This window comes from Diadema antillarum, unplaced genomic scaffold (genome assembly GCF_040938485.1).
Source record: "Diadema antillarum isolate AM-2024a unplaced genomic scaffold, OU_Dant_1.0 scf00000066, whole genome shotgun sequence".
Taxonomy (NCBI): Eukaryota; Metazoa; Echinodermata; class Echinoidea; order Diadematoida; family Diadematidae; genus Diadema; species Diadema antillarum.
The window spans coordinates 3,550,267-3,575,783 of NW_027270955.1; the positions used below are offsets into that span (position 1 = coordinate 3,550,267).

A 25,517-nucleotide genomic window follows, 5' to 3' on the forward strand; every position below is an offset into this window, starting at 1 on the left:
CTTGGAGAATGAATCAACATCATCTGTTAATTTGAGATATTTGTCATTGAGGCTGCTGAAATACAGAGAAAATAAGAAGTACATGTATGTGCTTTATTTTTATCAAACTTCAAAAATACTTGTTTTGTAATATTAAAGCGAGGTACAATGTATCGCTTGAAAGGTTTTATTTTGCTCCATCTGATGACGATCTTTACACTCACACACAAAACAAAAACTGAAAATGGCACTTGGCCCATTCTGCAACCAAACTCTTCACTGTAATACCCACCATTGCACTACCATGGTTTTAGGTTCAGCAGGTTTAATTCTTGGTGTTTCCAATGTGCCACATCATTCCGAGACTGTTTACAGCATAAGTGCGTTTTGTAAACCTCTTGTTTTTAAAGCCGTGTAAATTTTTTTGTAGTAGTGCTTATGCCAGAAATGTAAAACAGCAAAGTTGTAGAGAAAATTCCAAGCTTTAATTGGTGTGATTTAAGATTTCACGATTCGGCATTGGCTATTTTTTTCATTTTTTTTTTTTTACATGACCAACATTTTTGTGATTTCATAATCACAGTAAACATACATTGTATGAGTAAGTGCAGTAGGTATGACTCTTTGAAGACGCAATCTGATGGAAAATCAGATTTATGCACTCAAAAAATCCCTATGGAACACTGCTTTTCATTCACCACACACCATAAGCAATTTGCAATTTTCTGATTGCTTAGTGCACAGCAGTGCATGTGTTTGAGCAAAATGCAATGTACTGTAAAAGTGGAAATTTTCGCGGTGTTGAAATTTTCGCGCATTTCGCGCAACAAGGAACTATCGCGAAAATAAAAGCACGCAAATATTTCAGCTAGCCATATGTTCCTGTGCGTGATGTCTTGATTCCGCGGAATGAAAAACAAGCGAAACTCTTCTTACTCGGCCAGGCGCGAAAAATTGGTAACGCGAAAATATCCACTTTTACAGTACAATGTATGTGAAGCTGGCAAGCCACCACCTTGAGGTGGGCATGCAAATGTGCCACACAAAGAGTTAGGGGTGGACACCAAGATGTAATTCTGGCTGTAACAGTTCACAAATAACACACATCAGTCGGGCATTCTCCACAGGTTTGTGTATGTGTGTGTGCGTGTGCGTGTGTATTCATATTTTTGTCTATATGCATGCATATGCGTGTACATGTAGGTACACTCTTATATGGAAGTAGGTATATGTGACAGTGCACCTCAAAACGAACATAAAGTCGCACACACTGATTTTGCGTGAGGACTGAAAATAAGTGAAATGGGTCAACCTAGCCGAACTTGACTTTTTCATATTTTCTGAAAGAGCGGGTCTTCTTTTACATTATGCTAAAATTTGGTATCATAAAACAGGCAGGAAAGTGTGTTTTTTAGCAGTTTATCTCGAACATTTTTGGTAGAATAGTGTGATTAGGTGTGTCTTTAGAATCCCTTTTTCATTTCTGAAAAACCTTGTCCACACTCTTCACTTTCAACTCTAATAACTTTTGAAAGGATAATGCTACTGCTTTGAAATTTGGCAGTAATTATGGACAGAATGTGTTAATAAGGCATGCTTAATTTAAGTTTAATCTCATATTCTCTTCATTGTTGCTACTCTGGTGGTTTATTTCCTGTTTTTTGTCCCATTCACCGCACAGCCAGCACGGTTTGGTAAAGATTAAGCGTTTGAATAGACACTGTACTTCAGAGCCTCTTTTCTCAGTTCACATTTTTCCAGAGTTTGTGCTTTCTTTCCAATATTTAGATAGGTTAGGAGAGTCCATTTGATTTGAGGTATACATCATTTTAAAGCTTAAAGTCTGCTCTTTTAGAATATGGTCTTAACTAAAAATTCATGCTTGGCGACTTTTTGTTTGTTTTGAGGTGCAGGGTCACATATATAGATATACAATTACTTAGCATTAGTCTGTGTGTGTGTATGCATGGGTTTTGTGCGTACAGTATTTGTACGTACAATTTTGTACATATGATGTGCATGTAGGTACTGAAGCAGATTTACAGATAATTTGGTAATTGGTTTGTGTGTCTATGCTTTAAAGGGCTATTACCGTATATACAGAATAGTTTTAGTTTATTTGATGAAAATTGGTTTTGAAATGGCTGAGATATAAAAAAAAAAAAAAACAGAGGTCCGTATAAACGATGGGACGGACCCATTAATCAGGATCATTTTGTTTTACATGTACTTTGTTTTGGATATCTCGGCCATTTCAAAAGTGATTTTTATCAAATAAACTTTGAATTTCTCTCAGAATTGTATGCTCTTTAAAACTCCATATGTGGTGTTTAATCATCTCTCAAAAATCTGAATCCCAACCCAAATCAAAACTATACCATCCCTTTAAGCACTATTACAAGTGCTTTGTATGTTATTTTTATGTGCACATGTGTATGAATATAGATACAACTGTACAGCATATGCAGTAGATTGGAATTAAGGAAGGTAGATACATGTACATGTACATTATACACTATAGGTAAAATCAATTCTGCAATACTCAAGTCAACTAGGACTCGTCGCAAGCTTCTACGTTTGCACCTGGGCAATGTTGGAGTAGACATAATATACTTTATGACCATCCCTCATATTTTCATCTACATTTTACCTTGACAGGGTCACAAGTGAAACTACTGTTTCTATTCAGCGTACAAGTAATCCAATTTGACTTTTGCAGAATTAATTGTACATATTAGAGAGGAATAGGGGCACGACATTTTTCAATCACAAGCTGATCACATACCATTCCCTGCATCTCTCACATTCTTCAACCGTCCAATCATTCATTGTTTTTGTTTTTTTTTTGTTCTCTTTCCCTTTATTCTCTCCTTTCAACAAAAGCATGTCACATGTTATCAGCACGACCACAAGACAAGAATTGACACACCCAAAGTAACTTTTTGTACAAAAAAAAACAACAAGAAATCAATTTTAATGATACTGTGCCTGGCATGTACAACGCATCAACAATGCATCATGAAAAATAAACAGCTTTCAGCGGGCGCCGGTAGAAAAGTCCAGGTACATTCCCAGCAGAGAGTAACTTTCCATTCTTTCCAACAATTACGACACAATATCAGTATATTACATCGAATGTGATTTACATACAATACTCCCTACACTGTACATTTAGCGAGTCTTAAGTTTTTGCGAATCAGGACTACCCAACAATTTCGCGAGAGGTTAAATTCGCGATCCGGGAGCGTAGTAATGACTAGAGAAATGTATGTGTGCACGTCACATTCACATCGGGATCAGAGTTGATATTTTCATGTGTTGTTAGATTTTCTAGTAGTTCAGTAGCACCTGACTTAGTGAAATTGGCAAACATAAAAGCCTCGCAATATCATATGGCACATACAGTATTTTTTCACATCTCAAGAGTGTATTGGAAGGTCATATGTATTTCATGACACAAATACAACGCCAATATGCATTTCAACACGGCTGGCTTGAAAAAATGCCATTTTTTTTATGATAATGCTGAAATTCGACATGCGTGACTGTTTAAAATCTCACTGCATGCATTGGAAGTTCTCTGTAGGCAAGGTTACTAATGTATTCAAATTTATGCACATTTTCCCTTAAGGACCAACTAATGAGCTACTCCATCAACATGTACTTGATGCATGTCAAAAACGTGGAATGCATTCTTCTTCTTCTTTTTGTTTTGTTTTGTTTTTTCAGCCGTTGCAAACCTTTGCTAAGCTTTCCATTTGTCTGAGAAAAAAATCTTATGTCACATACAGGTGTAAGTATGCATAAAATTAGACTAAAAGATCAGTCTACATTTTTCGTCAGGGATATGTTCACGGAGACTACATCTGGCTTCACGGATTTGGAAAACCATCACAGTCAAAAAATGTTACGAAACTCCTCCAAACACCCAGATTTATTTTTCTGTCTAGTATTAAATTTGAATACACAGTATATTAAAACCATTGCAGATGGTTGTGATGGATTGCTGAGTGTTGCAACATACTGATATATCAAACTTCTAATCCGAGTCAGAGACGAAATTCTCAAACTTGCAAGCACCTTCACCAGTTTTACGATCGCCAAAACTTTGACCACTACTACCGCCAATGGTGAAAATCTGACATAAGCATACAAATTGAGGGGTATCGACTAGTGGTTGCTTGTAGTGACAAGTCGACTTGAAGCCACATAGGTCGGTCATGGTCTACAAATCACTTATTGCATTCTTGCTCTAACTGTTGGTGCAAGTACCATGCACAAAGAAATAGAGGGGAAAAAAAGTAATCTGCACGCAAACCAACTTGGAAACCTTCTGACCACTGCTGCATAGGCCCAACAATAACCTCGAATAAAAATGCACAGTGCAACCAAGAAAAATGCTTTAGTCACAGTTCCAACTCTGTGTGCAGATTCACCCCAAGGCCACTCCTATTCTGACAACTGAAATGAGGACCTCTCACTGAAAACTGCATTTCATGTGAAGCTTGTGTTGCAAGCACCTTCCTGGAACACTTTAAAAGCAACAATACTCATCTTATTTGTGATGGGTGCAGTCAAGGAAAGAAGAGATATCCCCTGCTGATTATACACTTTGCAGAGACGTAAAATATTAATTTGATTTATCCTACTTTCTAAAATTAGCCATTGGCAGTAGCAGTACAAAACCTGAGACAAATGCATTTATTTTCAACGATGCTAAACGAAACTCTGGAAAAACCTCTCAAAACAGAGGAGTTCTACAGATTCCATGTAGTGCTCTCAGAGCATCGCTTTTTTTTTAACAACTATTTGGTCCATGAGGGGCAAGGGTTATCACTGTGCTGTGGCTCAGAACGGACCTGCCACCTATTGCTTCTGAACATAAGAGTGATATTCCGGGGGCTTTAACTTCCATCCCTTTGAAGTACCCTTTTAATTGTTATCTCCAAATCTTCTTTGGTATGCATTAAAAGCATACAGGGGAGTCTTGGTAAAACGAGGACCAAACAATGACAATATCTTGTTATATCAGCCTTTTCACTATAGTCTTGGTACTTACAATATAAACAAAATATAAATATACATATACATACAGAGAGTGTTGGGACCAGCAAAACCACTGTTCTAGGAGGGTTTTGTTATATCTATTCCTCTTTATAATGAGGTTCAAATGTGGTTTTTGTGTGTAGGTGTGTGTATTTAGGGTGGGGTGGGGGGTTGGGGAGGGGTCAGATGGAAGACATAACATTCCCCCCAGATAGTAAAAACTTGCATTGCATGCAGTTGTGCGCAAATGCCTCACACGAGGGCTCCCTTGTCATTTTATACTGGCCTTACAGAACAGGATGAATGACCGATTCACAGTCTGCTGGCTACATATGTCACTGACCCCTCTTGGCAAAGCCATCTGAGCTCCGAGTTGTCTCGTCCAATGGAATGAATGACCTAAAATCTGTCTAATAGATGAACTCCCATTATCATCATCATCATCACCATCTATGTTATCAGAATTACAATCATAATCATCGTCACCATTACAGTAATTAATCTCAATCATAATCTTCGTCATGATTACAAAGAAAAAGGAACAGCACCAATAATCTAAGAGAAAAAAAAAACAATAACCCTGGCAACTCGTAGAGACGTGGTAGGCTGCTTGCGACATGCCTCTATGGGGGTTCCCCTACCATTTCAAGGTCAGATAGCAGCAAGTTCATTGAGAATGACCCTTTGCATTTCACATCACAAAGGGGCATAAAACTCAGTTAGAGTTTAAGTCTTGCTTAATACATCACCGCTGCATAAAAATCCGCATGACACTACCGGGCAACTCAAAAGGTTGTCTCAAAGGTGGACAAGGTTTTCGGCTGACGATGTGTCCTTATATGTCAACATTGACTAAACAGAAGAGATGGGAGTTCATGGTCTCAACAGTAATCTCACAGTTAATCTTATCACTGACTCTTGACCACTGAGCAGTTCTGAGTGGTCATTCACAAGAATCTTGTCCACTCTTTGTGGAAAACACCCAGTTGGATCTGCATCCCATGTCATAGGCCTACATGACGTCACAAGAGCAACTCCTGCGAGAACGGCAACTTCCCATAGCAACAGCCAATCAGGAAGAAGAATTCTTGTCGTTACCATGACAACTGCCATTTCTGCAAGAGTTGCCATCATAGCAACTTTTACTAAAAATGGGAGCCTAGGTGTGTCTTGTCGATGCTCTCCCCACATTAGATACATGTATTCATCATCCTTTCACACACATAGAATCAAGAAATGGATTTTAAAAAAATATTTAGCATTAAACTACCTCCTCATAAGGTGTTATGAAAGTATCAAATACATTCGATATGAATCAATTACTTGCGTACTTGACAAAGCATATTGCATAGCTTGAGCTCACAATACTGGGAAAAAACCTTTGGAACTAATCTATTGCTTCTTGTGAAAAGGTAAACATTGCTTTATTCTTACTTTCCATTCACATCATTCAAACCACAACATGTTTAATGCTGGTTCGTCAAAGAATGCTACGTGGTGAGAAACGAAACATTCTCGAGGAAATCTTGTCAATAGAATACTGAATACCAGAATGGAGTTAAAGGTAACAGGATAAAATTTCAAGCTTGGGAGAGGACAGAGAGAAAAAAAAACAGATCAGAGAATATTAGTCATTGACAGGTGAAAAACACATCAATTGAACACACAGTGAAAATATCGAAAGACCAGACAGGAAAAAAAAAAAATTGTCAATAAGACCTTGAAAGATGTGCTGTACGTATTAAACTGTCATATTAGTAGAATGAGTAAACCACAAAGAGAAACAAGTGAAGGAATCAAAAGATGAGGCATAGGATGAATAAAATAAATTTAAACAAAATTTTGAGGGAGAGGAGGGGGAAGAGGGAAAGGGGGAGGTGAAAATGAGATAAGGCAACAAAAACAAAGCAATTTTTTCAGCACATGGTTTTCGTTCGTAACTATTTCCACCTGCAACTTCCATGACGACATTGACACACACTGACACAAAAGATTTAAACATTGGTATGATAAACTCACACACTCAGAAACTATGAAAAATGCAATTTACAACAAAATTTTGTAAACTGAGGCCAACAATAACGGCCAAACCACAGTGTCAAAGCAGAACATCTTTGCGCGAAGAATATATTCCATCGCCAACCCAAAGGGTCGACTCGAATGTGCTCTGGGGACTACTATCAGACACATAACACATATCCACATTCATGAAAATTAACCAAAGTCCAACATCAAAATCGAAGACTTCAACACGCTTTACGGCACACATGCACCGCATTTTCTTGCTCTTGGATGCTCGCCATTTGAACCCTGTAACGCTCACATCTTGCCTCTGGCGCTACAGCGTTTGGTTTCAGTTCTGATACTCAACAATTTAACAAACATTCTCATCAAATACCAAATACATAATACAATGTGAGCTGTCATTACTGCATAATTCTGAATTTTCATGTCAACAGATCTAAAAAAAAAAAAGAAAGCTTCTTTTTTCCTTGGCAAGGAACTGAAGAGATATTCTAAACACGGCATTTGTAGTTGATTGTTACACCATAATTCAAATTGAATACAAGCATGCAAAATATCATAAATGCCAGTAATTTCAAAGTTCGTAGCAAGAAGTTTAATATATTACTCAATAAGGAAATAGGAATAAGGAAATTCAATATGGATCAACTTGTAAAAAACTGTCAGAATGCCACATTAAGTTCGAATAACCGGTGTTGCTGAGTCACAAAATTGCTTGAAAAAAAATGCTCATTGATTACCTATTACAAAATCTGCACCCGTGCAGACAAACACTCAACACATTAAACACAGCGTCAACAAAAACAAGGAAGTTGGAAGGCTGTTGTCGCCAAAAGGGTGCTCGCCAATTATCTCGCGGAAGATGTCTCTTGCAAATTGCACACAATTCATCCCATACACATATAGTTTGTATCCCCCTTTTAATACTTTGCGAAAGATTCTGTTCCATGAAAGCTGGGGTACCACAACAGAAATAAGCACTCAAAATGTACTCCAAGACAGTCAAACACTTACATTGTATACAAACATTTCCATGTTGCAAAGTCAACTACCATGAGAAAACAACCTTGTGTTATCATCATTCGCTGACCACACACATCTCAGAACTTGGAACAAAATAATGCACTCAGCCTTGTACAGAGACTACTAGTGTCTACACAGGTTGTCTTTCCCTTGGCATACACATAAAGGGTGAATGTAAAATGCCATAGACTTGAACAACAACAACAGCCTAAATTCCTTACCACCTCTTCTTCTTGTGCCTAAAGTTTTACAACATACTTTGATACTTTGGAGTGAGTCACTGAATTCTTCTCTTCATATGCTCTCAGAGCTTAATAAGTTAGATATTTGGTGTTGACTTTGTTCTTATGACATAAACTAGTTGTTCCAACTTCAGAATTCAACTGCTTTGTACATGTGGTGACACACTTTGTACTTTCTCTGTGTTGTTGTTGGTTTTTGTTGGTACTTTCAATTTCAGAGCTGACATTATCGTTACGTCCTGCTTCTACAGTTCTTCATTGCTGACCGTACTGGCAAGGTACCTTTCAATGAAAATGATCTCTCTGCCCGATGTCTCTTCCCCTGGTGATGGTGATAGTGGTTGTGGTGGTGGTGGTGGTGGTGGTGGTGGTGATGGTGAAGATGGTGGTGAAGATGGTGATGGTGATGGTGTTGGTGGTGATGGTGATGGTAATGGTGATGGTGGTAGTGATGGTGGTGATGATAGTGGTGATGGTGGTGGTGGTGGTGGTGGTGGTGATGGTGATGGTGATGGTGATGGTGGTGATGATAGTGGTGATGGTGGTGGTGGTGGTGGTGGTGATGGTAGTGGTGATGGTGGTGGTGGTGGTGGTGATGGTAGTGGTGGTGATGGTGATGGTGATGGTGATGGTGATGGTGTTGGTGGTGATGATAGTGGTGATGGTGGTGGTGGTGGTGGTGGTGATGGTAGTGGTGGTGATGGTGATGGTGATGGTGGTGGTGGTGGTGTTGATGATGGTGGTGGTGGTGAAGATGGTGGTGCAGATGGTGGCGGTGATGGTGGTGATGGGTGGTGATGGCGATGGTGGTGATGGTGGCGATGGCGGTGGTGGTATTGATGGTGGTAATAATAGTGGTGATGGTGGTGGTGGTGGTGATGGTGGTGGTGGTAGTGGTAGAGGTGATGGTGGCGGTGGTTGAGCAACTTCTGCTCTTGGCTACCACCACTCTTCCAAGTACCCTAGGGTGAAGAAGCCATCATCTGCATTGGAGAGGGAGGAGCATGGAGGAATGGGGGGATGAAAGTAGAAATGGAAGGAGGAGGAGGAGGAGGAGGAAGAAACAGGAGGAGACGGAGGAGGGAAGGAGTAAGAGGACATGGATGATGATTCAGATGTGATGGACGGACACTAGATGCTGCTGGCATTCCTCTTGGCTGACAAAGAGCTTATCGCAAGGCGCACACTCAAAGCTGCCCAAATGGCCCAGATGCTTGGCCTTCATGTGTATGAGGAGGGCCACTCGGGTGTGGTACCCCATCCCGCACACCTTGCAGGAGACTATCGCCCGGTAGCGGGTCGACCGAGTCCCTCCCGCGTGCCCCCCTTCCTCCTCCTCTCTCCTCCTCTCCGCATCATCCGAGCTGGTTCCCTTCCCGGCGTCGGCGTCGCCGCCCCCGCCGCTGCTACTGTAGGCCCGGCGGGACTTCTTCACACACGTAGGGCAGTGGGATGACAGCTGGACATCGGCTGTCTTGCCGTCTGCTGTCTTCTTGCAAGACGCGACGATAAAGTCCTGCCCGCACAACTCGCACTGGTGGATCAGGAAACGACCTTTAAGAAAAAGGCACAATGTACAAGTCATATCAGCTTTAAGAGCTTTAATTACTTCTGACAAGCACAAATTCGAAAAGATCTCAAACTCCTACAATGTCACATACAACTTTTTCTCCCCCCCCCCCCCCCCCCACAGCTTGCATGAAGAGATGCGACGTTCTCTTGAAAAGTATCACCAGACACATAAAATTGGCCTCCTTGGTCACATGAACATGTCATGAACATGTCACGACACATAAGATTCCTCTTCTGCTGCGTTTACCGGAAGATGTTTACACTGGTACATGATATCTGCTGTACTGTACACATATTATTTTGCCAGTACAATATCTTATATAATATATTGAGACTTGTACGACAATATATATGACCCGCTACAACAAAATGGTCCTAAAGTCGGGCGAGGCCGATTATTTGAAAATTGCATGACACAATTCCCTAATCTTTCTGCTTTAAATTGATGTATAACACACCTTATACAAATAATCGGCTGTGGAGATATCAATGTTTAAAAGAGAGCATGTCGAGACGTCTGGGAAATCACTGTTTCGAGAAAAGCGCCCTAAAAGATCTCCTTGCGACGCAATCACGATCAAGGGACACGCAAGTCAGTATTCACCTCCGGACAATAGAAGGTAAGCCCTAGCAACCCCCGAAATGCTCATTCAAACACAGCGTCGGCGGTCTCATCACCGACCAATCAGGGACCATAATGCCAGGAGAAGCGGCTGGGCATAGCGCACCCTGCCAGCACGCACCAGTCGACTAGGCAGTGTGCGAGCTTCACGCTTCGGTTAGCGGCAAGCAGCAAACTGACCAATGAGATCACTCTGGTCGTTGTTAGGGGCGTAGCCTATCTGTGGCGCTCAATCCAAGTGTTCGAACCAGTTTCTGCTTCGTTGAAACGCAAAAAAACATGGCCCAGAAAAACGCTATTTTTTGGTCTTTCCTTTCATCATTTTGCTTCAAAATTTCGACAGACGATAGAAGATATGTCACACTCTAATAATATGTCAAATTCAGAAAATCGTAAGTTTTGACCAATTTTGATGCTCTGACTTCAAACTCGATTTTTACGGCTTTGACCGTGCGCGACTTTAGGACCATTTTGTTGTAGCGGGTCACATATTTCCTAGGTGGTTCCATTTGCCATTGAGAATTAACTACAAGGATGTTTTCTTCCTTTTCAGGAGAAAAGTGAATTATTTCACACCATGGATTGTACATATGTACTTCACACCATGGAAATGATATTTTACACCATGGAGATGATTTTATACACCACGGAGATACACTGCATTTTACACCATTAAGATAATATCTTATACCATGGAGATAGTATTTACACCATGGAGATTATATTTCACATCATGGAGATATTAGATACCAAGGAGATATGTTACACCATGGAGGTAATATTTTACACTATGGAAATAACATCTAATACCATGGAGATAATATTTTCCACCAAGGAGACAATATATACAGCTCATTATTGTTACAGGAGGAAATTTTGCAAAACTCGGTCAACTCACCCACTTCGCAAAAATTTAACCACTTCGAATCAAAACTGCACACACTGTATGTGCATCTTGAGTCAGGTGTTGATACATTTTTTGTTGCTATCCTGATGAAAATCGCTGAGGGTTGCGCCCAAAACTTTACAAACAAAATTGAAAAATGAATGATGTTACAAATCTGTCAAATATCTGTCATTTGTGAGATGACTAACTTTCAAAGCAGTAGCATCATCCTTTCAAAAGTTATTCAAGTTTAAAAGAGAAGAGCGTGTACAGGATATCAAAGAAATGGAAAGGAGCCTCTGACACACGTCCATTTCACCATTCTGTAAAAAAAAAGTGTGATAAAAAACTGCTAGAAACATTCAACACTTCCCATTTGTTTTATGATTCCAAACTTATAGAATAATGTGGAAGAAGAATTGCTCTTTCAGAAAACATGAAAAACTCAAGGCTGTCTTGGTTAAAGATCTGTTTCTCCCATTTTGAGTCTTTGGGTAAAATCAGGGCATGCGACTTTTTTTCAGTTTCGTGATGCACAGTCACATATACCCAGCCATTAGTATAGAATCAGGGAGATGTGGCAGCTCTGACTCCACAGGGAGATCTCGTCTTCAGCCCCACACTCCTGGCCTGGACCACTCACCACTGATATCCTCCTCTTCCTCCTCCTCCTCCTCCTTCTTCTTCTCCCGATCCTCCTCCTCCTCCTCACCCCTGGAGGGCACATCTGTCTCCACCTCCGTGTAAGTATCGGATGGCTCCACCGACGTCTTGGCTTCGTTTTCTGACTCTGACAGAACAGAGATATCAACAGAACAAAACAAAACAAAACAAAACAAAATCAGTCCTCGAGAGATCAACCCTTACTTCCAGTACATTGTTTGAAAACAAAGAAAATAATTGAAATACAGATGTGATAATCTTAATGAAAATGACTTCAGTATAGATGTGATTATCTTAATGATATTGTCAAAAATATTTCATTATACAATGAGTGCAGGATCACTGAAAAGATTTTAAGTTTCTCTATCTGATGATTAACTCGCTTCAAAAAATGTTAAAATGATATCTATCTGTTCTTTAAATCAAACTCATCATTTCTAAAATAAAGAACACACTTCTGCTCCCAAGCAAATGGAGGAAAAGTAAAAAAAGGAAAAACAAAATCAATGACAAAGACAGGATGTAGTAGCGTACAGAGTAACAAGAAGTTTTGCAATTTCTCTGTTCTTTATAGCTCCTGTTCTTGAAGTAGAATTTGAAAGTGAATAGCAGTAAAAACAACGGATATAGGATAATTTTTTCTGTTATTATTTAAAAAGCAATATTGACTGCTCACATATACTTGAATATTCACAATTACATCACAATTACATATTTGGATGACATGGAAAAAATGGTCAATCTACAAAATGTGTAGTGTAATGCAATATTTTGGAAAAGATGTAGATTTCATATCTTAAAAAACTTACAGCTCATGAGAAACCTATACTCCCATATCGGTCTGGGAGTGTGCACCTGCATTTCATTTCTTTGCTCGGGTTGATCCTGTAAACCCACATTCATTGCCTAGCCAGCTTTATTGTGCCCACTTTAAAGTTCCTGTCCCCAGACAGAGGCATACCTGTAGCAGTCTTTGTACCGCTCTCTCCTCCCGATCCCTGTGCACCATCGCTGCATGCTTTGTCTCCCGGCGCAGTGGCCGATTGATCGACTTGCGCGACACTCTTTGCTGATTTGACACTCGTCCTCCCATACATGTGGTCCCGTTCGATAACACTGTTGCATGCCACGCCCTGTTCAGCCTTGGTGGCCTCGGTGGACGAAGAGATTTTCCTCTTTCGTCGCTGCCAGAGTCTCGACTCCCCGTACCCTGTGAGAATCTCATCGCTGTCGTAGTACCCATCGTCAAACTGCGACCCGTCTTCGAAGTCCAGATCGATCTTTTTATGCCGCTTCCTCCTCGTGCGTTTGCTTCTGGTCAAGTCTGCGTCAGACGACCCACCCTTGGGTTCATCGTTAAAGTCCTCCTCCTCATCCTCATCTTCTTGGTACGACAATACATTTTGTCCTCTCGCTTGTGCAGTCCTTCTGGTGATCTGTCTCCCGCCGGCCCACTCCTCACTGCTGCCATTGGCAGCCGAGCCATCCGATTCACTCCCGCTCCCGCTGCTGCTGCCGCCCTCACTGCCGCTCCAGTCATCGTCGTCATTCTTGCTGGCAGCGTCTGCCTCGTTTTCACTGTCTGGGTTCTCCCCGTAGATGGAGAAGCGGATTGGTCGGTACCTCCGCCGCCGCCGCACGTACGGACTGGAGTTTGGCTCTGGATGTTGACAAAACCGCAAGTGAAAAAAAAAAAAACATTCTATAGGTAACACATACTTTGGTGCAAAAAGTAGGTATACTGCACATAAAAACATTCAAATCAAAGAGAGAAGTTTATTTTTCATTACAAATCATATTTTCCTTCTTGAATAAAGAAAGAAAAAACAAAGAAAATATGGTAAATGCATACTAGTTTGATGCTCTATAATCGAGATCTGAATTTGGATGAATGTCAGTTCGTGTCTGACTTGCCATGTACAACATGAAAGCTGGCACATTGATAGATGAGGCCTTTATGGATAGAGGTTGAAAAGTGCAACTCTCAGACGATCTGCACTTTTCCACAGCACCATTGTGGAGTACAAAGAAAGAAAAATGATGATGTAAATTCTTGATTTGGACACCCTCTCTAGGGTCACACAAAACATTACATTTGAGGTTTGCTTTTTAAACAGTATATAATCTTTTATGCCCCTGCCCTCTCCCACTCCTTCTTCCAACACTTTTTGATACTGCATTTCTGATGTCAAGCTGGCGGACCGCCCCGCTACAAGAACCATACCTTTGGAGCTATCTCGGCACAGCATGCAGAGCCACTCGGAGTCGGGGGCACTGGTGACGTCCACGCACTTGAAGTGGTACCACTCGACGGAGCAGTCCTTCCCGTCGCAGGCAATCATGCGGTCCCAAGAGTTGGGCTGGCCGCAGGGACACAGCCCTTCCTCCTCCGCCTCTTTAGCCTTGTTCCTGGCCCCAGCCTCCGCCAGCTTCTTCCTGCGGGCCTCTGCTTCTTTCTTCCTCCTCCTCTTCTCCCGACGCTTTTCCTTCTTCCTCCGCAGCACTTCGGCAGCCTCTGTCAAGAGACGGTTTGGGAGAAATGTTCATCAAACAAGGGCTTGACCACACGAACATCCTCCTCAATGTTAGCTAGATCTTGATGGGTTGTAATTTATTCTTTCTAGACTTATGGGACTTCTTTTTACTGGGTGCATTTTTTACTGGGTAACTCTTTCCCACAGTCGACTCAAACAGAAAAATACACATATCTCGAAAGATATACCAGCATTTTCGCCCAAAAATCATATGAAGAATGATATATCCATATTATGTGTGAAGTTTCAAGGGATTTGGTGATAAAATAAGGGAGATATGAGGAGGTGAACTTCCAAGATTTTTTGTCCTTCCCTCCGCACAGTGCGTCGATGACCGTTAGGAATTCAAATCTTTGGCCTCTTATCAGTGATATAATTGCACCGTATTGCCGGGCCTGCTCTCATAAAGTATGAAACATTCCCTGCTATGTGACTCGTGCAAAACTTGAAAACTGCAAAATCAGCCATTCTTTTCAGTATGAGACCCTAACATTTCCTGCTTATGAATACTTTGGGAAAAGGGCAGAGAGACAAGTGACCAGCAAGACATCCTCTTTGCAAAACTAAAATCAGCCAATACGCAATCAAGACAACACCTTCCTCCTCCTCCTTTACAATGCGAGCCCTACCCAAACGTTTCAGATACCTTCGGAGCAGAACGGACAAAACCACTCGTCCTTCGGCACCTTGGTGACCCCGACGCACGTGAAGTGGTACCACTCCACCGCGCACCGCGGGTTGTCGCAGGCGATCATGGCGTCGTAGCTGTTGGCGCGGCCACACGGACAAATCCCGAGTCGTCGCTCCCTCTCGACAACGTTGAAGAAGCAGCCCTGCTCAGCAGCTGTGAGAAGCAAAGCACAGACGAAACGCAAGTCACACACACCAACACATAAGACACGCATACAAACAAACACACAGGCACACATAAAAGAGAAAGCAAGTGAAAACAAGAAAGAGAAGAAACAAATAATTAACCATCAAACACAAAACTTGGATGCCATCAAACACTATTAGCAATGAAAATATTAGAACTAAGAAGGAATTTGGATACATCTGAACAACCCAGCTTGCTCCTTGATGTATATCGGCATTCCCCTCCCAAATATCACTTGGACCATTCACACTCGTTTGACATACTGTAAAAGTGGATATTTTTCGCAGGAGTAATTTTTCATGCTCGTCAGGGTAAGATGAATTTCACGTTTTGAATCCCATCAAATTGGGACATTAAATATTGGAACATTTGGCACGCAAAATTTTCTCGTGCTTTTATTTTTGCAATAGCATCTGGTTGCGTGAATGCACAAAAATGTCCACTTTCACAGTAGACTAGTTGCTCCTGGGGAAAGCTTGGGGTTGCTTGCAATTGCCCGGAGTGATTGCAGGGCACCCTTTGTCTGCAGTTGGCCAGACTCTCTTTACATACGGACTGGTCATAAGCATGGTAAATTTCCTCACACAAGTAATTCCACACTTAAGGTGACACTCTTGCTATGAAAAATGACATACATATGTCCAAAGAAAATCGCTTGTACAAGTGTTAATGTTTCCATAAATTGTCTTGGAAAAATCTAGGGAGACTGGGTAATACCTGCATGCGACATTGCTACACAGCAATATTGACAAGTAATCTCGTAATCCACATCAGATTATGCAATAAAATCTAATGATGACTTTGCCTAGTATGTTAGTCACAGTATCAAAAATCATCAAGCAGCATATTTTCTTCACTCTAGAATCAGACTACCATCCTACAATGTACACCATATCCACTTCTTGGTTATCATTCTCCGCCAATACCCATATATTCTAAACAGAGTGTTAGGGGTCTAGGGCAATTACAGCCTGGGCAATTACCCTGGACCCTTCCCCTGGCCCTAATCCTAATCCTAATCCTGAACCTAATCCCAATCCAAACCCAAACTCCTAACCCTCAACCTAACCCTAACCCTAATCTTTACTCTAAACTTACCACTAACCAGTATTTAGCCGGGGCGTAATTGCCCTTGGAGGGTAATTGCCCTGATACGAGTGTTAGATATACTAAGTATGTCAAACAACTGTCACTTTCTACCGTTCATTCATTCATTCATTCAAGCCTATGGCACATAGTGCCTGGTAGATACCACTTGCTGACTACTGCTAGAACCACGAGGGGTCGGTATCATTAGCTCATTTTTCTTGTATGGGTGGGTAGGGGGACCACTTCACTGGGATAGGACCCTGCTCTCTGCGATGAATGAATGAAGTGGGATCTTTTCCATGTATGAGTTGGGTTCTTTTTACGCGTATGAGTTGCGGCTAACTCACACATGAGACCTCCATTTACTGTCCTATCGGAGGGACAAAGTGTTTTTGCTTCTTACTAGAAGGGATAGAATGCTTACACACAACATTGCTCAGTGAGACTCGGGAATCGAACCCAATACTCTTTGATCTGGAGGCAGACTTGCTACCGACTGAGCCAAATCACCACCCTGCTTTGTACTGCGGCAAGACTGTAACTAAAAGTGACATTTTACTGACACAACATGTAGTGTAGGACGAATAAACAGCAAATGAATGTAAAGTGTGACCAATCCAACAGGAAACTTTTCATGTAACAACAATGAGAAACTGCAGCAACATTTTGGTTTGTTCACGGTCTAAAAAGGCGTGGAAGGTGGATAAACTACAATGTACAAAAGTAGGTGTTGAAACAATTGATTCTTGTTATAACAGTGAAAGTGCATGCAGGCAGAAGTACAATGTACTGTACATGTACCTTTGTGTATGTGTGTCAAGTGAGTGCATGTGTGTGTGTGTGCATGAGTGTACAATGTATGTGTACATGTGAGACAAACACTACACATGTATACAACGTCATGATGTGCTCACCGCTGTTTTGCTGCAAAATATGGTGATTAACACGAAGAAAAGTGCCTAAAGCAGTTTTAGCTTGTAATGCACAAGCAAACGTATTTGACAAAAGAGTTTTTGCCTTTCTTGTGAACAAATGTGACCCGCTACAACAAAAAGGTCCTATAGTCGCGCACGGTCGAAGCCGTGAAAATCGAGTTTGAAGTCAGAGCATTAAAATTGGTCAAAACTTACAATTTTCTGATTTTGATATATTATTGGAGTCTAACATGTCTTCTATCATCTGTCGAAATTTTGAAGCAAAATGGTGAAAGGAAAGACCAAAAAATAGCGTTTTTCTGAGCCATATTTTTTGGCGTTTCAACGAAGCAGAAACTGGTTCGAAAATTTGGATTGAGCGCCACAGATAGGTTCCGCCCCTATCAACGACCAGAGTGATCTCATTGGTCAGTTTGCTGCTTGCTGCTAACCGAAGCGTGAAGCTTGCACACTGCCCAGTCGACTGGTGCGTGCTTGCGGGGTGCGCTATGCTCAGCCGCTTCTCACATCCTGGTCACTGATTGGTTGGTGAGGAGACCGCCGACGCTGATGTGCTTGAATGAACTCTTCGGGGGTTGCTAGGGCTTACCTTCTATTGTCCAGAGGTGAAAACTGACTTGCGTGTCCCTTGATCGCGATTGCGTCAAAAGGAAGACTTTTAGGGCGCTTTTCTCGAAACAGTGATTTTCCAGATGTCTCGACATGCTCTCTTTTAAACATAGATATCTCCGCAGCCGATTATTTTTATAAAATGTGTTATATATCAATTTAAAGCAGAAAGATTAGGGGATTATATCATGCAATCTTCAAATAATCGACCTCACGCGACTTTAGGATCATTTTGTTGTAGCGGGTCACAAATACACATCAATGAATGAGGGTAAAGAGAGATTTTGGAGTCCCGAATCAAAAGCCTGGAAAACTCCCATTTTGCAACTACCCCGCCTATCATGATATCAAATGTCATTTGACTAAGTTTGCAAATTTCATCCACATTGGTAGCAATAATGATGATGATGATACTAATTTTTTTAAGGACTGCTCTGGTCTAAATAATCCACAGTAACCACATCCGTGTTATCACTACCCTCTCTGGGTGCCCTGCCTTTTAATAAACTTAACCTGGTCATTTTCTGGTGACCATTCTATGCAAGATGAAAGAAGGAAATTGCGGGTGCATCAACTGATTGTTAATGGATGTGTGCATTGGGTAGAATTCACACACAATGTCTGTTTTGTTCTGAAGAACGTTTGTAGAGCTTCATCAACAAACAAAGTGCATGTTATATAAAAAAAGAGCTCTATTAACCTTCCTTGTACAGGCTCTTTTACCTTAAGATTAATTTTTATCATTGGCACTTCTGTTTTTTTATCCTTTTTTTTTACAGTCATTTTCCATCAAAACTTGCATTATCACTATCTGATGAACCACAATCTTCTAGACTTGTGCAAAATATTATAGAATTATGGAATGCACAGCTACAGAATTCAAATTATGATAATTATTGTTAGTAGGACAGTGCTAAAAGGCTCAAAAAATGGAAACTGATCATGATCTGTGAACATCTTTTACAGTTTCACACCTAGGTGCACTGGTGCCAACATTCAAATCTGAACCAAAACATGTTAATTTAATGAGTGCTAATACTGCCACAGATAAAAATTTAGTACATGAAAGAAACTACTAGAAGTCTGAAAATGGTATCGCACGAGTCAACACTGCCGAATTGAAGTTGGTGTGAAGGACAGAAACAATATCAGTGTCATATCAATACAGCAACACTTTGAACACACAACCCCAAAACATCCCTAGACACCTAAAACACAGAAGAAAACCTGTCAACACTCAATCAAGTTAGTGTGTTAGTATCTCCCCATATAAAAGACAAAATAATTACCAATTAGGGACAGGACATTGACACATAAAACAAACATTTTTTTTTTGTTTAATGAAAATATAAAGGAAAAATGCAGTTGGTTCCATTTAAGATTTAATACATTACATTTACGTTCACTTAAGGAATGCAATTTAGCAGAGATGCCTAAAAATCATGACACTGAAAAAAAAAATAATAATTCATTTTTTACTTTCTTCTGACTTGGGTTGCATGGTTTGGTCAAACAGATCTTGCTAAAAATTTGCTAAAAATACTTACAATGAAAGTGCATATGCCAAAGTATGCTTCAAATACCAAAGTTTGCATGAACTGGCGCAAACGTTTTCACTTTTGGTTAGTTTTGAAAAAGAAAAAATGAATAACACTAAAAGCATGTTTTCCACTAAAATGTGGAATACTTTCGTATCTTTGACCGTTTGACAACCCACCTGAACTGCGCCCTCTACGGGCAGGGCCTGGACAGTTCTCGGGGCCTCTTTCTGGGAAAGGAATTGAATCAGATCATTTGACATGTTTTGGACAGAGGGCACGCAAAGTTCATATTCACTCAAGTTTTTTGTTCTAGTGTATTCTGGCAAAACTTTGCGCATTTTAAGTGCATTCTTCAAAATAAATCTCTGATTGTAAAGTTACTAGAGTAAGGTTTAAAGCCAAATCTAAAATATGGTGAATGACTTTATAATATCTAATCATGATTATCTGCAACACCAACAGCCAATCCCAATTAACAGTGTACAAGCTCTGATGACAGTTCGTGAAAGATTATAAGATGCCCTTCCAGAATATTTACCCCCTATGTCAGTACTACCTTTATAGTGACCACCTGCTAAGACACTTGGCAAAAATAGCTGAAAATATATTTCAATATCTGTTTAGGCCATCGGTGCAATAAAGCAACAAAAGATATCAACATGGTGCATATGTGCACAACATTGTTGCATTTATTAATCCCGAAGAAACAATGACTATTTGGTTAATCAAATGTAAATCAACTATTAAAATGATTTCAAGCATAATGATACACAGGTGAATGGGTAAAAAAGTGGCACACACGGAGGGATCACAGCAAACACACTGTCAAAGTTCAAAGAATCATTTCTAGGTAAAGGAAAGTATCAAAACTAAATGAAAATAAGATCTAGGGGGAGCTCTAAATATACTTGGAGGCAAAGTCATACATCTGATGAGGTATGTCTCCAGGAAATGTTGGAACAATAAATCTAATTTGATAACAATTTTGAAAGGAGCACTTGGAACCACAATCGAGTACAACTAATAGTGGCTATTATCATCACCTCAACGTGTTGGCATGATGACATACAGAACCAACTGTTATTTCATAATAGTGGTATTCATTGATATTATCTTATCATTATTTTCATTATCATTATAATCATTATCATTATTGTCATTATTATTATTATTATTATTATTATTATTATTATTATTATTATTATTATGATGATGATGATGATTATTATTATCATCATCATCATCATCATCATTATCATTATTATTATCATTATTATTATTATTATTATTACCATTACCATTACCATTATCATCATCATCATCATCAGCTCTTCAGAATTTTGCAGATCTTCTCTCCCCATCTGCCAAATTTCATTGAAACGTGCCGTTTAGTATCATAATAGCATAGCTGACATAAATTTCACATGTTCTGGTTTCAACTGCTTGGGTAATGATGAAGTGTTCCCTTGCACTTCATCCGACTCACTTTAAACTCTGCCGACATCTTCATGTACATGTACTCCTCTAGGAAGAGAACCAAGAGGGTCTGGAACTGTTGCAGTATAGTGTTATAGGTCTGTACCACTTTGAATAGCTTGACGAGTCGAGCATGCTAGTACTTTGGATCCGCCCTCTTCCCCTCCCCCCCCCCCCCCCCCCCCACATGACAACATAAATCCAGGGACTGTACCTTCAAAGACAGTGTGAACTTTAATACTCATCCCCCTCCTCCCCTCCTCCCCCCACCTTATTATTTCTTTACCTCCTCACATAAAGCCAATTTGGGGGGCTACTTACCAGCTCGGTAGAGGTCTTCGCGAGTCTTGTTTATCCTGACGACGGCGTCAATCTTCTCGCACTTGATTTTCAGGAGATTGGAGCAGGGACTAGAAGCGGCTTTCCTTTTCAGCGATGACAGGACTGGAGTGGGGTGGGGCGGCAAGAGAGCGAAAGAGAAGTGACGACATTCTGAAACTAATCAATGTGATGCTTCCATAGATACTCTTAAGGCTGAAGTGAGACTGTGCTGATCATGTTTTCGCAAATACGTTGCCAACAAAAAATCTTTCATGATATGGTTTCATGGCTCCTGCAATATTCAGGAACAAGGAGATTCACAATCACATGAAAGTTTGTCTTAAAAGTTTTAATTCTGTCCTGTAAACCATATATGTGATCATGCACCACAAAACAAACAAAAAGTCGCACCCCTTGATTTTAAGTGAGGACTCAAAAAAGGTAAAATGGTTCAACCAAGTCAATCTTGAATTGTTCATATTTTCTGAATGAGCTATCCTTCTTCTACATTATTCTTCAGTTTGGTATCATTACATGAATGGGAAAAGGTGTTTTTAGCAGTTTTTCTACAACCCTTTTGAAGGAAGAGTAGAATAATCAGGCTTGTCTTAGAAGCCGCTTTTCATGTCTTGAAATCCTTTGCACACTCTTCACTTTCAAGTCTAATAACTTTTGAAAGGATGACGCTACTGCTTTGAAAGTTAGCATTAATCATGGGCAGAATGTGCTCACAGAACATGCTAAATTTCAGCTTAATCTGATAATCCCTTCATTGTTGTTGCTCCAGTGGTTTACATCCTGTGTTTTGTCCCTTTCGTGGGCTTGGTAAAGATTAAGCGCTTGAATAGACCATGTACTTCAGAGCCTCTTTCCTCAGTTCACACTTTTCCAGAGTGTTTGCTGTCTTTCCAGTATCTAGGTGAGTTAGGGGAGTCCATTTGTATGGATTTATACATCATTTTAAAGCTTAGAGTCTGTTCTTTCAGAATCTGCCCTTAATTGAAAATCCATGTCTGGCGACTTTTTGTTGGTTTTGTGGTGCAGGGTCACATATACAATTTGGATTTGACAATCAACTTGTCTGCCCTACACATTAGTCAAAAATTTGTTTCAACTTGCTTTTAGTAACACATAAAATGATGATTGTGTCTTGAAAATTTTGGGGGATTCCATTGTTACTTCTCACCAAAGCAGCAAATATTATGCATCATTACAGCATAACCTCTTTAGACCATGACAAACGAGGTACACACATAAACACATTGATTGGACTACAACCACAGTATCCAGGGGCAGATCCAGGAATTCAGTAAAGGGGGGGGGGGGTGCAAACAATATTTCTGGTGCTATTTCAAGGTTTCATCTCATTTTTTTCTTTTTATTTATTTTGTTTCAACAACAAATAAAGAGGGGGCATGCACCCGGTGCGCCCCCCTCTGGATCCGCCACTGGTATCAGTAACAAATAAAGACAGAATAAACTGACCAGAAAGAATATAAATTATTAGTGGAAAAGTGAGCAAAGAAAATGGGATTCCATCAGGATTCGATGACTGGTATCAGTACTTACAATTGGAGAGCAATCTCCCCCCCCCCCCCCTTGAAACAATATGCCTAAGATAAATGAGATGTCAATGTCCCCCCCCCCCCCCCCCCCCTTTCCAAAACAGTTTGTTACCATAATAACCCAGTGGTGTCGAGTAGAACAACAAAGCAGCCCATATGAAATATCTTTACTGCAGATAGCCAACTGTTTGAAGGATGACTGAAAATTGTGAGAAAAAGATGTACGCATGGCTTCTTGTCTTTTCCTGCACATATCTCTCCTTAGCCTGGACTCCATCATGATTGTTACACACAAGCAATAACAGATTACAAGATTCTCAGCACTAGTGACAAGGCATTGCATTTTACCTTCCTGCATATCTTCATTTACGCTCGAGTCTTTGGGGATCTTTGGAATGACATTATCATTCTTTGGTTTTTCATCATCGACGACAATCAGGCCATCTTCGTCATCCTCTGCTCTTTGGTTGGCCCCTTGCTTGGGTTTAGCACCGGGGGTGTCTCCGTCCACCCTCGGGGAATCCACACAAGAGGTCTGCCCACTGTTCTTGCACCCTTTGTCGAGGTTATTCACAGGTTTCACAGGCTCTTTTGCCGGCAGTTCACTTGGGCTTTGTGTTGATGGTGACTGCAGCTTCCGCAAGGGTGGTATGGAGGCGATAGGCTTCTCTGCAGCAGGGTGGGGTGGGGTGAGGATTTGCGGAGACATGGAGCTAAGGAGATGGACTGTCGGTGACTGGGTCTGGGGGCGAGCCGCCGGAGACCCATGAGCGGGACTCATGGGAAGTACTTGAGGACTGGACGGTAGAATCACTTGGAGCCGCGCGGCTGGAATCACTTGGGCCACCGGGGAGACAGCCAGGGGAGGTCGAACGGCTGGGGATGAGGGACGAGGAAGCAGAGCTAAGGGGGGCCTCGCCAAAGGGGGTCTAGCCAAAGGGGGTCTAGTCAAGGGCGGCCTGGCAAGAGGCGCAGTTGGGCGGGGCAGTGTAGCCACCAGGGGCGGCATGGTTCGAGGAGATGCATTGACTGGAGGGAATGCACTGGCAGGAGGAGGAGTTGTTGTGAGAGATGACGTCAGAGCCAGCGAGATCATCGGTGGTACTGGCACCGGCTCATTTGGAGGCGTGGGTGGCAGGACAGTTCCAAGGCTCGCTTTCGGAGGCGTGCTGACTCCCACCGGAGGACCGCTCTGCACCTTCTGCACAACTATCATGGAGGAGGACCTAACGCCCGGTAGGATGGGTGCCTTCGGCGATGGCGGCGTGGTCGCCAGCAACGGCCGCTTTGGGAGTTGCCCTTCAACGATCACGCCCGCTTTCTTCTCCCCGCTGATGGGGGCCAGCGGGACGACTCTGGGTGGAGTCTTCCCTTCTGGGGGCCTCCGAGTTTTGAGCAGGGCCCCAGAGACGTTGACTTGCTTCGGGGTCGCATCCTTATGGGCTGGCGATCTCTTGCTGTCACTCTTCCTCGTATGAGCCAGTTTGATCACTTTCTCCGGCCTTCCCTGAGACTTCCTCGACTGACTGACAGACCTGGACGAGGAGTTTTCTGGTGACGCTGTCAGTTTGATGACTGTGAGACAGAGAGAAAAAGGTGGTTTTGAGTTTGAGTTTTACCTTCCAGCTTATCAACATACAAGGATATGATTTAAAGAAAGTAACCATCAGATATAATCCCTTATCTTCGATCTCTTCGAATGTCATGGACCTGTGAGATTTTGTGCATAATCCCAAGACTCTGGTGAATACCTTTTCTGGGTGCTACATGACATTAATTGGCATTTAAACTGTCTACATTTTCTTTTTCTTTTTCCTGCATAACATTTAATACTTGTACATCTTTTCTCTTTTTATTTTGACCTACTTCTAACATTCCTATAACTCCACTTAAGATAAGTTTCCTCCTGACATAAAGCTTCCATAAACTCACACAAGCAAATCTTAAAGGATCAAGGCAGCTAAGGAAAAGACAAATATACACCCTCCAACAACGTTGACATTTGGCTTAGTTTTCATGTTTTCTTTGAAATCGTTCTGATTACTTATCAATAAGACAATCAAATGCAGACAAACAAACATGTGGAACATGCCCAGTTACACAATGTACTGCAAAATTGGAAATATCTGTGGTGTGGAAATTTGTGCACATTTTGCACAACATGAAACTATGGCAAAAACAAAAGCACACATATTTTGCTTGTTTCATATAATACTATTTCATATTCTAACTCCGCAGAGTAAAAAACAAACACAAGCCCGTGCATGAAACATTACTCAGAAAAGTTTTTCAGTACTTGGTATTGATCATTACTTTCTATAGAGCTATCCCCAACAATATTGCCCTGGAGCCTGATGAGGCTTATGACTTTTCTGTTACTGGGGCTTACAATACTGACTGTTTGTCATTGGAAGGGATATTGTGTCTGTACAAGAAATATTATGTCTATATGGTGTACCAGTGAACAGCATGTCTCATTCATTCCATAGTCATCCATCTCACAACCACCCTT

At 41.1% G+C, this 25,517-nt stretch overlaps 1 protein-coding gene across 1 annotated transcript; it reads right to left on the bottom strand.

Moving 5' to 3' along the window:
• Positions 1–9,426: 9,426 nt before the first annotated feature.
• Positions 9,427–25,476, bottom strand: LOC139716528 (uncharacterized). Its single transcript, XM_071628068.1, has 8 exons — positions 25,464–25,476; positions 23,354–24,580; positions 21,441–21,563; positions 15,239–15,436; positions 14,283–14,573; positions 13,020–13,718; positions 12,108–12,185; positions 9,427–9,869 (listed from the first exon to the last, which is right to left on the bottom strand). The coding sequence occupies exons 1-8, from the start codon at positions 25,474–25,476 to the stop codon at positions 9,427–9,429; spliced, it is 3,072 nt and encodes a 1,023-aa protein (XP_071484169.1).
• Positions 25,477–25,517: the final 41 nt, after the last annotated feature.

Bases quoted from the DNA above. Each gene is read 5' to 3' on its own strand.
- LOC139716528 (XM_071628068.1), bottom strand. The intron at 21,564-23,353 runs GTAAAATGCAAT...ACCCCACTCCAG, and splicing joins AAATGAAGATATGCAGGAAG to TCCTGTCATCGCTGAAAAGG. The intron at 12,186-13,019 runs GTATGCCTCTGT...CTGTTCTGTCAG, and splicing joins CGGTACAAAGACTGCTACAG to AGTCAGAAAACGAAGCCAAG.